We start from the raw sequence: 15003 nt of genomic DNA, 5'->3' as shown, positions 1-15003 counted from the left end.
TATGAATGCTTGGATTCTATTGGAAGCATTAGAGTCCTGGCTACAATAAGCAGGTAAAATACTGCAAACACAACTTTAACTGTCTTAGTTATTTTTAAGAAATGTGTCCAAAAATTGTGCATACAGTGGTGTACAACGTTTTCAGTCCGTCGAAAATAAATTCTATAAAGCAAAACAACAATAGTAAACAGGATCAGCAAATCGCCCTGAGTGGTATATGTTTTATTTCTCTCAGAAGCCTGCCGAAGTTATCGCACCACCCATCACAGCATACAAAATAGAAATTTATCCAAGCAAACATTGAAGTCAAAGGACAGCTGGTTTAATCATGCTCATAGCTAGGCTTGGTTAGCCTGGTTTTCAACATCAGAGCCCTGGCTACAATAAGCCCTAAACTACTTAAAAATACTCCAAACACAACGTTATTCAACATATTCCATGCAGATTTGTCCAGAAATGTTGGACTTGACTCAACAAAAGTGACATATCTTTATGATGTTTTATGCAACACAAGCAGAACGCGCTGATTACGGTGATATAAGTGCCGAACTTCCAGTACAAAACCCATGAAGCCATCATGGAAGTAAAAAAATCCTAAATATGTTTTACCTAAATATGTTTTTCACAGATATTATGGATTTAATCTGCGGTTTTTGCAATGAGCTCTTGTTAGCATTTAGATAGCATTCAGAACTCGTTGCTAGTGAGGCAACTGGGGGTCAAGCTGTCTTCGAGTCGAGTTTTTTTGAGCCAGAAATCTTGAGTGATATGTGACACAACGTTTTTCAGTAAAAAAAAAAGTAAAAGCCTGTGGAAGCCCAAGATCGCTGGCTCTTCAGACGTATTCAGGCTGATAAAACAAAGCGATAAAGCGATAAAGCGATAAAGCGATAAAGTGATAAAGCGATAGAGAGATGGAAAGACGGACAATCTGAACTCAACTTATAAAAGAATGAAGAATCTGAGCCAGCTGTTCATCTGAAGTAAGGCCTTCACAAATGTTTATACTTGCTCTATCAACTTGAAAATGTACATGTGAACTACTAACTGGGCTATTATGTAGATGTGTTTTTATTAAAGCTTTATGGGATTCATAGGGCAGGTTTATGACCTTTTTTTGAGGCGAATCTCAAAAAATGTTGTGTGTAATATAACAATAACAAAGTATTTCCAGAGTTATTTTACTTTTTATCATGGGTGTACCATTTCAAAGCAGATGCCATAAAAGAGGCTAGAGCTTAAAGGGTTATTAAATAACCATTATTTGGGACTTTTATGAAACGTGCATGTGGCAATCGATGTTGAGCACTCCTTGCTCAACATAAACATTAACCATTTGTATCAACTCAAGTCTTACTAAACCCAGCTGACCTGTGAGCTTAACAAAACTTGTCTAGCAACAAATTCAACATCCATTGAGCAAGAATAAGAAATCTCTTGACCAGTGTTGAAACATATGAGCGCAAGCTGGAGTTGGCCCTCTCGTAGCCCACTAGCCAATCAAAGCAGTACTGTCAAGACTGGACAATGCAGTGGACATGTCAATCATAAGCTAGCCACGTCCTAAAGCATACCCTGTGTCATGGTCTATTTAAATCCAACACCATAAAGTCTTGTTTACAATGTTAAGTGAGGGAATAAATGATGTGAGTATTCATTTTCTCAAAGACTTCAATACAATCTGATTTATTTTTGCAACTAGAAAAGCTGCTCTCTGATGGCAATTAGAGAGAATTCAAGATCAAGGTATTTCCGAATTGGTTTCAATTTTCAGAACTGGAAGTTTTCCCCTTTACCCACATTTGAACCCGTAATTAAATGTATTTAAATGAGTGACGTTACAGGACAAATTAATTCTGGCTATCTGCTTATACATATGCTTTCCAGGGAATCAATCGTAAACATATGGAAAATAGGTTTGGAATATGAAAGACGTACAGGGGGTTTGCTGCAATGAGTAGTTATCTTTTTTGTTTGGGTTAATGGTAGGGGAAAACATCTCTTTGCTTCTTAGTACAAAATTATAATGACATCTTGCATAATTCCAGGAAAAAGGTTGCATCAAGAACAAATCCATTTTCAGCAGACCAGTCCCAGACCACCTAAGGGTTTGTGGTGGTTCCTAAACCATTCAGTGCTTTATAAACCAACAGAAGGATTTTGACGTCAATTTTTGTTAGACAGGAAGCCAGTGTAAAGACCTGAGAACTGGAGTGACGCGATCCACTTACCTAGTGAGGACTCTGATTGACTTTTTATCGAGACATCTAAATAGAGCGTTACAGTGAAAGGTTAGTTAAAGTCCTTTTCTCACTCATTCCCAGCCAGTAAAGTGAACAGAGATTAAAACATTAGATGTTGCATGGTGCACTGTTGTTACCATGACAGCAGAGGTGCATCAAGGATTTTTACCATGGGGCAATGAAGAAACATTTAGAAAATCTATGGTGAGTGTCAACTAACTACTAACAGAAATACCTAGTGCGTATTGATAGTCCTCACATATCATGTTTTGGTGGGGAACAAAAGGCCGTTGTCTTGACAAAGCGCTCTCGTTGGTGCTCTGAAACAGTTCCTCACCAAAAGGACTGTGGCCGAGTTATTTTAGTAGCAGTCTGTCCTCCGGGGGAGTTTTTGCTTTGATGCACGGAAGAACATTGCATAAATTTCTGTAATTTTGGAATTTGACACAGTCAACGGATTGGCCCCAGCTTTATATGATCATTGGTTACAGGGTTACACAAACATGTTCCTGATCGCCCTGCATTTCCTGTTTTCATTATCGAAAGATTAGACTTTATTGTCAACTTCCTTCGACCAGTCACAGTCTGTATCTCCAGGCTCCCTGTCCTCTCTTATGTAAGTATGGGATTTCATGTTAACAAAAAAAAATTGTTCTCTTGATGAAATTACAAGGTCTTGTTATCCGTTTGTCTCCCTTTCGCTGCATATAAGCAGCGCAAACTAACGGTGGTCGTCCATGTTGGCTTTGCCACAAGAACATGTAGTGGATATGCTGGATATGTAAGCCATAAAGTCAGTGCAAGTGTCTGTTTCAATTATTTCAATTTCTGGGCCCCTAAAAATGACGTTCCTCTGTAAATTAATGTGGGAAGAATTTGGGTTGAACAAACCTACTTCAAACAAATCCACTGCTCTCAATCTGTATGAAACCAAAAGTCAAGGTTTGTATAGCGCAAAATGACAAATTTGCATCAGAAGGCTATGCAGTCTGTACACATGCAGCATCCTGTGCCCCTCACAACGGCACAAGTAAAACTCCCCCAAAAATAAAAAATAAACCTTCAACGAGGAGATAAAAGGAAGAAACCTGAGGGAGAACGGAAGAGGAGAGATCCGTCTCCTGGGATGGACAGAATGCAATGGATGTCATGTGTACACATGTTTGTAACGTTGGTTTATGCTGCCAGTAATTGTAACGTGACTAACAGTAATAATCAAAGCAGCAGCCGATGTCAGCAGGGCCATGTGATGGATCGAGGCAGGACCAGGGTCCAGATATAACCATGATACATTTTGGAAAAACGTCAAAATAAGTGAGTCTCTTGTTTCCTTAAAACAACTATTGTTTTTATATCAGTAAACAGTTAAAGAAGCAACACTTTCATTTCTCAGATCTGCTCATAGTCCCAGAATCCTTTTTAAAACAATACATTCTGTACTCTCTACTGAACTTGTGGAGCCTGGTGCTGACTCACCTTTACCTTCTTCACTATCCCACTTCAGTGAAATCTCTTTGTTACACTTAAATCGCACTGTTGCACTTACTAGATCATCCACCTGTCCTTCAGACTGCATTCCCACTTGGTTGTTAAAAGCTGTATTTCAGACGGTTGGTCCTCACATTTTATCCATTATTAACTGCTCCCTTTCAACAGGTATTTTTCCTTCAAATTTTAAACATGCAACTGTTTGCCCCCTCTTAAAGAAACTCACTTTAGATCCTTCAGTGATGACTAATTTTAGACTCATTTCAAAGCTGCCAGTTCTATCAAAGATCTTAAAAAGATTGTCTCCAATCAATATCAAGTATTTATGAATAACAATTACATTTTTGAAAAATTTCAATCAAGTTTCCGTTCCCTTTATAGCACTGAGACTGCGCTGGTCAAGGTCACAAATGACCTACTGCTTGTATCTGACACAGGCCAGTACTCTGTTTTAATTCTTCTTGATCTCAGCTTGGCTTTTGATACTGTGGACCCCAATGTTTTAATCAACCCTATAAAAAACTATGTTGGGGTCAGTGGTGTAGCATTGGACTGGTTCATTTCATATCTTTCACACAGATCATTTTCTGTAAGGCTTGGAGATGTCTCCTCCTCATCTACTTCTCTGTTCTGTGGTGTCCCTCAGGGGTATATATTGGGTCCCCTTCCACCATATACATGCTACCCCTAGGCCACATCATTCGGCAACATAATACAGAGTTTCATTGTTACGCAGATGATACACAGCTTTACATCCCTATTGAGGCTGGTACATCCACCACCTCTTGCATCATGTCCTGCCTGGCTGATATTAGTAATTGGATGTCAAACAATTTTTTGGAGTTAAACGACTCATAATACGAGGTTGTTATTATTACACCTGCCTCCCCAAACACGAGCCACGTTGCTGATCTGTGCTCGGCACTGGGCACGCTTCCAACAAATGTTAGGCATGAAGCACGCATTCTTTTTGACTCTGCACTGTCCTTTGATGCTCAGGTTACCAAAAGTTGTGCAGAGCTTTTGAGCCCGTATGAGCCTGAGTGCTGCCTGAGATCTTCAGGCGGGGCCTTTTTAACTGTCCCAAGCACTCGATTGGTCACTAAAGGTGATCGGGCCTTTGCGGTCAGGGCTCCTAAACTGTGAAACTCCCTTCCCTGCAGGTAGAGACAGGCAGACTCGGTGTCCTCTTTTAAATCTCTTTTACCAGGTGGCTTATTTATATATTTGACAGATTTTATCTTATTTTATCTTATTTTATTATGAACTGCTTGATTGTATTTTGTAAAACACCTGTGTGTATTGTTAAGCACTTTGTAACTTTTGTTTTGCACAAAAAAACAAATTAGTGGTGTGCATTAATGAAAATGCCGTTTGATCTAAATAACAAATGAAGTTGGTTTAACGTCATTGTGAAACCTTATAGTGCCTTTCAAGTGGGTCATTTTCTGCTCGTAAAGTTGTTTTCACATGCAGCCATTAAGAATCAAGTTATTTTTGTATCAAGGCCAACAGTAACAAGTTAAATCTGTACGACACTGTATCTAATGCATTCATATCCACACAGAGAGCTGATCCCAGGCTGATTGAAAGAGGACCAGCGCCCCCTACAGGCTAAATGCATAAATCACCACTGCAGGATGACCACACAAAATAAAGGAAATAAAACTGCAGAGATTATATCCAATTCCACATAAAACAAAGATTAGGTGGGACGCCCTTGAGGGACTGCTTGGTATAAAGGGAAGAGGCCGTTTGTTGCAAAGTGCCTTAAAATAAAAATGCTTGAGACAAATGTTCCCATGCTGCGTCCAAAGAGTATTCCTAAAACCTGAATAAAATCGGTGTATTCAACATATTGCAACCGGAAAAAGCTCTATGCAAAATCAGGCTTAATTCAGATATCCACGGATAATATGCTTACATGAATCATATGACATTCAAAACTGTGTGAGTTTTATGTGGATTTACTTCCTCCAGAGGAAATTGTCACAGGGCTGACAGTCCTACCCGGTCATTTCCCCCTCACTCCACCTAAACAGTTCATTCTGTGCACCTGCTGGTCAACCCAATCACACTTGCATGTCTACCTACCCGACTCACTCCCATTAGTATTTAAACCCCCGGTCACTCGCTCCCTCGGTCTCAGCATTCATGCCACGCCTTCCAGAGCTTTCTATTGGACTGATTTCCCGTTGCTGACCCTACCTGTCTTGGATTACCCCGTTTTGCCCCTGCTCCAGTAATCCACCCAGTGTTCTGTCCCTTACTCTGTCTTTTCCCAGTGACCCTTTAAAGTGATTATTCTCATTGAGGAGAATAAAGTACTTTGATTGGAACGGCTACTGCCCCTCGTACTGCATCTGGGTCTTTTCCAAACAAATTAATAAATATATTAATGTGATTATTTGTAAATGTATAAAGGTGTGGAGTTAATGTAAGCCAAAAGGTATTATTCAACTAAACATGCCTTAATTTAATTATCATTACAAATGCTTTAGCATTTAATGTTTTCAGGTAATTTACCTTACACAGTACATTTTCTCTGACACTTGGTAAAGTATTACGGAAATATTGAGATCAGAAAATGGAAATGATAGTATTGGACTTACAGCAAGTGTAGTATTTTATGTATTTTTATTCAAATTCACCAGTTATTTGTTAAAAAGAAAAACTCACTCATGCCATGACAATAAAACAGCTGTTTATTAGAGCAGATTACTGATGCTGTGTCTTCTTGCTTTTAGTCCTGCACATGGCGTTAAGTGCCAAAAGTCATTTTACAATCGAGCTCCAGTTGGTTTCCTCTAAAGGGCTTTCACTAAATTCAAACAACTCGGTCAACACACCGCATGACCCATGTGAGGCCGTTTTCCTTCACGGTTATTTTTCTGTAAGTACACAATTTGGCAATTTGGAACGGTCACACAGGCAAATGTATAAAATAACCAATATATACTGTGTAACGTCCATTACACTGGTTAACAAGGACACAATGATCGCTCCACGCAGGGCCTTCAGAGAGGGACCAAGGACCAGTCCATATGTGGGCGGAGGCGGGGCGAGGCAAGTCCCAAGGCTCTGCAGGTTAAGGCGGGAATGATTAACTGAATGGATGGATGGATGGATGAGTGAATAAATGAAAGAATGGATGAATGAATGATTAAATGGATGAGCAAATGAATGGATGGATGATTGAATAGATAAATTAATGAAATTAAAACCCTGTAGACCCGTGGTCATTGCTTCCATTGTTTCACAGTGGTGTAACCCCTGCTTCTTTTTGGGATCAGTGTGAAATGTCTCTTATAATCTCACATAACTGAAGTTGCCAAGTTGAACCCCACCGGGCAGATTTCCTGGACCCCACTTGCGAGTATATGAATTTAGTATTGAAAAACTCTTGTAATTATGAATAGGAAAAGACTAGTTTCCTTCACCCTAAGAGTCAACATCGGCACAACGACAGATGGATTTCAGCAACGCACAACCATCAGAACCAATGGAACCAATGGAACCTCTGATGGATGGAACCATTTGGAACTGCTTCTCAATTCCCATCGCTGACTGGTTCAGGCCACAACGTGCCCTGCTTTGAAGCAATGAACTGGTTGGCTGAACTGGAGGGTCTTAATGAAAAAGACACTCCACAGCAGCTACTCAAGCCTATATATGATTCTCACACCGTGCGGCTCTCAGCTTCATTCATACGCCGACGACGCGGTCCGGGGTACATAGGCTTTCTTTTAACTGATTACCTGTCTTCTAAAGCCAGCTTCAAGTCCGTTCTGATTTCCAAGCTGAAATATGCTGCTTCCACAAATAGAGAAAAGGAAATGGCACTTGTAACCCTGCACTGCACGGACAAACTGTGCACACAACACAACAGGTGGAGCTGGGCAATATGGGTCAGTGGGTTACTCTCCCAAGACGCACTAAGTATGAACGTCCCTTTGTACCACTGGCACTGTCCTTCTACCAATGCTCTCCAGACCTACGTCATCTCCGAAAGGATCCATGTGATTCCTGGTGGCTTCTGATACAAGGTCTCCATTGGCAGAAGGTTTGCTGTGCTGTTATGGGGCTGGAGGTGGTTCTGTAATCTCTCTCTGTGGCTTTGAATAATCATGGACAAGATGTCCTAAAAGCCCTCTGACAAATATGGAAAATGAGACGTCTGCAGCCATGACAACTAAGTAGACTCCTTCTGCTGATGAGCAGGAGAGATGCTCTGGTAGCATTTCCTTCCCTTCCAATACTAGAACCTGTTACCCATGGATACAACACCAATCACTGAGGTCACGTGTTTCAACCAGCTGCTGTTCTTGATGCGGGTATGAAATGCCATGAACGTAAAATGACACAGAAGCAGCTTAGAATACCGGCCCCTCTCTCCACATCCCAAGTAGCGCCCCCCAGTGTTGACACAGAGTCCACCGCAGTCCTCTACATCCGCCACGTCCTCTCTCTCTGACGAAGGCTTCTCTGTATCACAGGTAGTGGAAAGTGAAGGTGGTAGGCCCAGTTACTGCGGCGGGGTGCAGCGGTGGCTCTTGTAGGTCCCCAGGTGGCGGAAGCTCCGCCCACACTGCTGGCAGCAGTACGGCGTGGCCCCGCTGTGGATCCTCTGGTGGGTGTACAGGTTCCCCAGCTCTTTGAAGCGCCTGCCGCACTGTGGACAGGCGTACGGGCTCTCGCCCGTGTGCACCCGCTGGTGTCTCTTGAGTCCCGACAGCACGGAGAAACCTTTCCCGCACTGGGGGCAGGGGAAGGGGCTCTGGGCCCCGCTGTGCACCAACCTGTGGCTTTTTAAGCGGGCCGCGTGGCGGAAGCGCTCCCCGCACTCCGGACACATGAAGGGCTTCTCTCCCGTGTGGATGCGCTGGTGCTGCCGCAGGTTGCCAAGGTAGTTAAAGTGCCGGCCGCAGTCCCCGCACTCGTAGCCGCCCTCGATTTTGATCTCCTTTTTCACCGCGCCCCCTGCCCGGCCGAGGCCCACGCCGCCCCCGACCCCGGCTCCCGCATCCTCGTCCTGTTGCCCTCTGCCTCTCCTGGGGTCAGGGCCTCCCTCCTCCACCGCCGCAGGCGCGGCTGAGCAGCTGGACTGGAGCGCCTGAAGGGCCTGGGCGCCGGCGGAGTCCGAGTGTATCAGTTTGACGTGTTCCTCTAGGAACATGGAGTCGGGGCAGAAGGTTCCGCACAGAGAGCAGATATAAGTGTGGCCGGGGAACTGCTGGCCTGAAACCAAAAACACATAAGACATTAATCCATCAGCAAACGAAAGCAAAACTACAAATCACACAACCCTCCCCCAGTCTGCCATGCTTTATTAATCAGGGTGGGACCTGAGGTCCAGTCTGATTCATCACAACCAGTCAATCAATGGCATCATCACTTATAGATAATCAGAGATCGCAAAGAAGAGCATTCATAGAATTCATTTTAATTATTCAAGCCACCAACAACAGAGAACTTCAAGTGAAAGCATAAAAGCATAAAGGAACCATGATGTATTTGAGAAGAGTTACTTGAATATTTGCCTTCATATCTGAAGAAATAAACAAGACACGTTTTTTATCTTGTTATTCAAATCTTATGATTCTTTCATAATTGTTGAAGTTAATACAAAGCACTTTGTTTTGATGATTTTTTTTATTTGTAATGGTACAATAAAGTAGTGCATGGTAGGTCAAATGAAAATAGCAAAAATATAGTACAACTGCGAATAAACGAAAGCGTATTGTAGCAGTTACTATTTTGAAAATTATGAACAATAAAAAGATTTTACCTGAGTGGATCTGTGCAAGCACCTGGCCACCTTCACAGTGCTCACATGTGATTATTACTTTAATACATCAACAAAAATGTGTCCATAACGTTAAGTCCCTGAAATTGGCAATCTTACTTACATTCAGGAACCATCTGATTAAAGAAGTATCATTAAGATTGTATTTTTATTTAAGCAAAAGGGTTAATTACATCTATGTGTGTTAACTGAGAACATTTTAGAGAAAGACTTTAGTTCAAAGAATGTGTTGACAGGTTGAAATAAGTTTAACCATAGGTTGACTGTGGCTGGTAGACTTTGAATCTAGCGGCAGATGGAAACAAAAAGTGAATTCCCCTTTCTCACCAACCTGCCACAGGCCGGTCCGTGCTGCCCTCCAGCGGACTGCCTCCCTCCCCTGCAGAGCTCTGGGGCTCCAGGCTGAACTCATCGGGCTGGACGTGTGACAGCGGGGCCTGGGCCTGGTCCCCCTCCCTCCTCGGCGACACATTTCCCTCCTCATCATCATCCTCATCGTCTTCCGTCTCGCCGGTTGGGGTGTCCTCACATTCAGACTCCTTCATGACTGGGGGGGAAAACATGATCCAAATGATCATCAAAATTCTACTGCAACAATTTACTCTTCCTGTGTTTCCAATTCTTTCAGATACTATTCACTTAGTGGCTTTTCATGGAGGCCAATTTCACTAGTGAAACAATGCACATACATACAGTTTTGTTAGACTACATGGTAAATAGGTAAATGCGTCAATATCAATATCCTATATATTTTGTGAATACATCACTTACGAAAGTGTTAACGTATTAAACTACAGAAACATTACCCACATTCTAAAAGGGGTGAGTTTTCACATAACATGGAGCAAGTTTCATAATATAGCAAGCAAAAGGGATGCGTTGTTGCAGCAAAATAATTATAGTGCGCTAGATATTTTGTATTGACTCAAGAATGATCTTATCAAAACTAGACCAGTTAGTTCCCATGACAACAAGTCATTTTATAAGATTAAAGAAGTGCACTGTTTTGTTAATTAACCCACAATAGCCTCATATTACCAAGGACATTATAAAGCACCAACTACCGCATTAACAGTATGACAAATTGACTATGTGGAAAAGTCTGTATAATGATATGAAACTGTATTTAGAGGTAAAAATCATACTCACATGCTCATAAGTTAAAGTTTGGACACACAGTAAAAGTCTGGACACGCCTCCTCATGCAATTGAATTTTGACTGCTATACACTGTATACATGTGGAATAGGAATGTTAAATATTTCATATTTTTAACATTCCTAACTTTCCCTCCGTCCCTACGGCAGCGATGGGCTTCTCCCCCCCCCCCCCGTACCCTTCATGTCTGGGGTGTACTCCATCGGGGCGATCCACTCGTAGTCGTACATCCGCTTGCTGCCGGAGGGGAGCATGCTGAAGAGGTCATCGGTGGCCGACTCGGCGTCTTCGTGCGCGGGCCCCGAGCCGGCCATGCCGCCGTCCGGCCACAGGTGGAGGGAGTGCGGGTCCGGCTCCGGGCGAGCCTCCCTGTCGCCGCTGGCTTGGCTGCTGTGGTCCCCGTCCACGTCCGCGGCCCCTCTCGAGTTCTTGTCCTTCATCAGATAGTCACAGATGGCGTCTATGTTCTCCTTCTTCACACCGGGCATGGCGGGCTTGGCTCTCCTGGGGTCGACGCTAATGTGCCTGACGCCGGAGCACAGCTCGTGTTTTTTGAAGCCGCCGTCTGCGGACGGCTCCATGGTCGCGACGCCGGGGAACATGTCCCTACCGTCCCTCGGGGCTGTATCCAGTCTCGACTTTAACACCTCGATTTCCTCGGTTTTCTCGCGCAGCTCCATCTTCAGGACTCGTATCCTGATGCTGACCATCTTGCGGATGTCCGACAGCGCTGTCTCCAGCACGGCGGCGATGTTCCTGCCGAGGTGCTCGGTGATGTCGCTGACCGAGCAGAGCAGCTCTTCGTCATGCTCCAGCTCCAGAAAATCACCGTCGGTTCGGCTCGCCGACCTGTGGGGCTCCATGAAGGTGCCGTGGAGCTCAGGGGACAGGCCGGTCTCGGCCAAGCTGAGGGTTTTTTTGCGACTCATAGATCAGCTTTGGCGTGAGCTCAATTTTCCGAAGAGTTTGTTAGCTAAGAGCTAACCAACAAGCTAATGTTTGGGTGATGCTGAAATACTGTAGTCAGGTTTGCCAGAGTATCAGCGGATGTGGGAGGAACCTGGCTTCAAAACAAAAGCATAGTCATGTCAAAAAACTGACTAGACGTAGCTTGGGCGAATCGACTTTTATTTTGAAAGCAATAAATAGACGTAACATTGGTCGGCCAGAAACCTTGACGTAGAAACAACAGAGTTGCATTAATGGACTCGCCTGAGTTGGATTGTTTCTAATCGGTAGCGCCCCCTAAATGTACAGTAGGAAACCAGGTGTGAGAGCAATAATCAATGTTTAAAACAGGTTTAAACAATATATAATATAGTTGTAAATGTTTATTTATTGTTTCAAGGTTACCACTAAACGCATGACAGCTGACAGGTGAACATTGCACTTGGAACATCTGCTATTTGGGAGCGTTGCCGCCCACTTTCAACCCGTGGCCAGTGACCCACACAATCTGAACGGACTTGCAGCGTTGGAATAGCCTTAGCTAGACCTCAATGTTTCTTTTACATCGGCATCTGGAAGAACGCTGTCCCAAAGTGTAACGACTTGTGCAGAGTTCTGTTGCTGCACCGTTTTCCACACTACTTTTTTACGCCCCTGAGAACAGGATAAGCGGTTTGAAGATGGATGGATGAATAGTTTAACTTTTCATCTGTAGTCCCCGGGGTATTATATATTACATGCTGAATGAACCGAACGTCGGATTTACAATTATATGTTACATTACATGACATGCCATATAGCTGACGTTTTATCCAAAGCAACTGACAATAAGTGCGTTTCAACCATAGGGATACAAAATGAGAAGAGCAAGAAACAAGAAAGTGAAATTTCGTCAAATAAGCCGATTTACAATTTGTTATAGTTTATATGATATAAGGATAGTGTATGTACAGGAAGTCAATATTCTACCATTTTGAACGCGAATACTATATTATTCCCAAAATCGCGTCATCAATATAAGTCAATCAGAGAGCTAGTTGCACAATTTATCTTATTTTGGGAGATTTCACAGAGCTTCTTTTCCGGTTTCATGAACTGGGTGTAATTTCTTCTCCAATCACAAGGTGGCAGTAAAGTGCTTCATATACGATCCTCGTTAAACGCAAACCACGCATCAACAGGCCCACGTCCCTTGCGTTGCATTAAGACCGGACGCGGTTTGGTGCGCATTCGGGACAATCATCAACAAGGAGACTCAAAAACCTAACTCTAGAACTCAATAGTTTTTTTTAAATTATTATTGTTGACGTATAACTAATAAATCAATCCCTGAATAAAGCATTAATAAACCCATTCCGACTTCTAAACACGTTTTTAATACTGGTAGATGAAATCCAGTATTGTGATTGGTTAAGAGTAAGTCACGGGGTGTACTTTATTGAGCCATAATGTATTGTACCTGTTTAAATTTACCTGGGCATTCTTGGGCATTCATTTTAACTTGCTGGCAATTGCTGAAAAAAAACGGAAACAGTGGTAGTTAAGCTAACAAACCTGAAGTTCAGTGACAAATAAATAATTATCATAGTGACAAATAAATGCCAAAAGCTAATTCACTAGGGTCATTCTAACTTAGTTGTTTGGACTTTTAAAGATGTGATTTAGAAATGACATGACTCTTGTAGGTGAAGTGTCCTTTATAATGACAAACCCACAGTTAATTAAACCCTATCCTTATTAGCAGACATCTGTTCAAACATTTGTTCTATGGAAACTTAATCTTTAAGAGTTTAGGCTGAGCAAACAGTTAAGCCTCAGTTATTTAACAGGCCATTACATACTCGCAGATAAAAACATACGGAAACATGTAAATGTTAAGATGTGTCTGCTGGTAGCTGTTTCTTGTCATTTTGGAAAATATGATGATGCAGCTTTAAGTAAGTTATCAATTTGAAAATTCAGTGAAAGTTCATCTTAGAACATGGTTTCAATAAAGTAAAGCAGGAATCATAGTTTGAGGCATTCTCACGTATACTACTAAAGAATGCTGTAGTTCACACGCGTATGTCATCTGACAACGACGTGTGTGTGGAGTAAAAGTGTAATAAAAAAAGTATTATATGACGCCTTAAAGAACTTAATTGCTGAACTACCGAGTGTCTTGTGACTCCGTTCCTGTGATTGTTAGCTGCTGTTAAAAAACGCTCCAGTTTTTGGAGCAGCGCTGCTGCTGCTTTGCTGCAATGCTGAGTGGACAGAGGAACTGACTGGAGGAAAGGGAATGCTGAGTCGGTTCCTGGGTTGTTTGAAGGGAAAGCGCACACTCTCTCTCTCACACACACACACACATATATACACTTTGGATTAAACGCTTACTTAAACCTACATTACAATAACCAAACAGATAACCAAACAGACATTTTCATACTCTTCCTAGGATAGAGTAAAGAGTACGAAAGTACAAGTTTACAAGTAGTGAATTATTCCATCTGATCTTTGTGTAAAAAAAGTAAGCCTGTCTTCGACAGAGATCAGGCTTTATTTGCTCAGTGTGTGATTATTAACTTGAAAGCTGCACGCTTTTGGGGAGGGATTGTAGAAACTCTATCCCAATAGAATCCCCCTAAAAGTAAAGAATGGATCCTCTTATTTGAATAGACATACAGATATACAAACTACAAACCATGAATACGAATTCAAAACAAACCAAAAGACAAAATACCACAAACAAAGATTGAATTTTTTAAGTTTTATAAGCCCCACTGCTTTATACGGTGTGTCAAGGGAACCGGAGTAACACAGGAAACTCAGTGAATGCAACTTCCTTATATGGGAAAGAAATTATAGTAATATATAATATAATACTGTGGGGATAAAATTGTATCCCCATTAATGGGTGGCCTGTTTTTTGGCCTCTGCTCTGAAAAATGGCATACACATAATAAAAAGTTGAATAACTCTGGAACTCCTCATTTTTTTGTGAGGATATTTTCTGTGAGGGTTTTAAAGTGTGTAAAATCACTTAATATGTTACTAGTGGAGAAGTACTGGAAACTACTCTGTGTAGGCCTCACGGCAGAGAAACGACAGGGGTCAAAATCTGTAAATTTGCCAAGCTCCGGCTCAGGTCTGGACAACCGTAAGGTTCAACCACTGTTTTGATCATCTGATCCTGTTGGATCCGACTAACACCATGCAGAAAAGTGCAGACTATACCCATTTGGCTTCTGTGTGGCTAAGGAAGCTGTCCTTAGCCACACAGAAGCCAAATGATTGGCTAAGAAAAGCCAAAACTCTACAACAAAAGTGTACATAAAGCCACGTGTGCAGATTTTCTGGACTCATTTGCATAACATATTTT

At 42.2% G+C, this 15003-nt stretch overlaps 1 protein-coding gene across 1 annotated transcript; it reads right to left on the bottom strand.

Annotated features, from left to right (window-relative positions):
• Positions 1-6418: 6418 nt before the first annotated feature.
• znf16l (zinc finger protein 16 like) lies at positions 6419-14017 on the bottom strand. The gene is made up of 3 exons (XM_037480591.2): positions 10873-14017; positions 9869-10084; positions 6419-8969 (listed from the first exon to the last, which is right to left on the bottom strand). The coding sequence occupies exons 1-3, from the start codon at positions 11621-11623 to the stop codon at positions 8257-8259; spliced, it is 1680 nt and encodes a 559-aa protein (XP_037336488.1). The 5' UTR covers positions 11624-14017; the 3' UTR covers positions 6419-8256.
• Positions 14018-15003: the final 986 nt, after the last annotated feature.

This window comes from Pungitius pungitius, chromosome 1 (assembly GCF_949316345.1).
Source record: "Pungitius pungitius chromosome 1, fPunPun2.1, whole genome shotgun sequence".
NCBI lineage: Eukaryota > Metazoa > Chordata > Actinopteri > Perciformes > Gasterosteidae > Pungitius > Pungitius pungitius.
This window is presented reverse-complemented; position numbering and strand designations above follow the sequence as displayed.

Bases quoted from the DNA above. Each gene is read 5' to 3' on its own strand.
- znf16l (XM_037480591.2), bottom strand. From the start codon at position 11,623: ATGAGTCGCAAAAAAACCCTCAGCTTGGCCGAGACCGGCCTGTCCCCT. The intron at 10,085-10,872 runs GTACGGGGGGGG...TTTCCCCCCCAG, and splicing joins GTACACCCCAGACATGAAGG to TCATGAAGGAGTCTGAATGT. The intron at 8,970-9,868 runs GTTGGTGAGAAA...TTTTGGTTTCAG, and splicing joins CACGGACCGGCCTGTGGCAG to GCCAGCAGTTCCCCGGCCAC.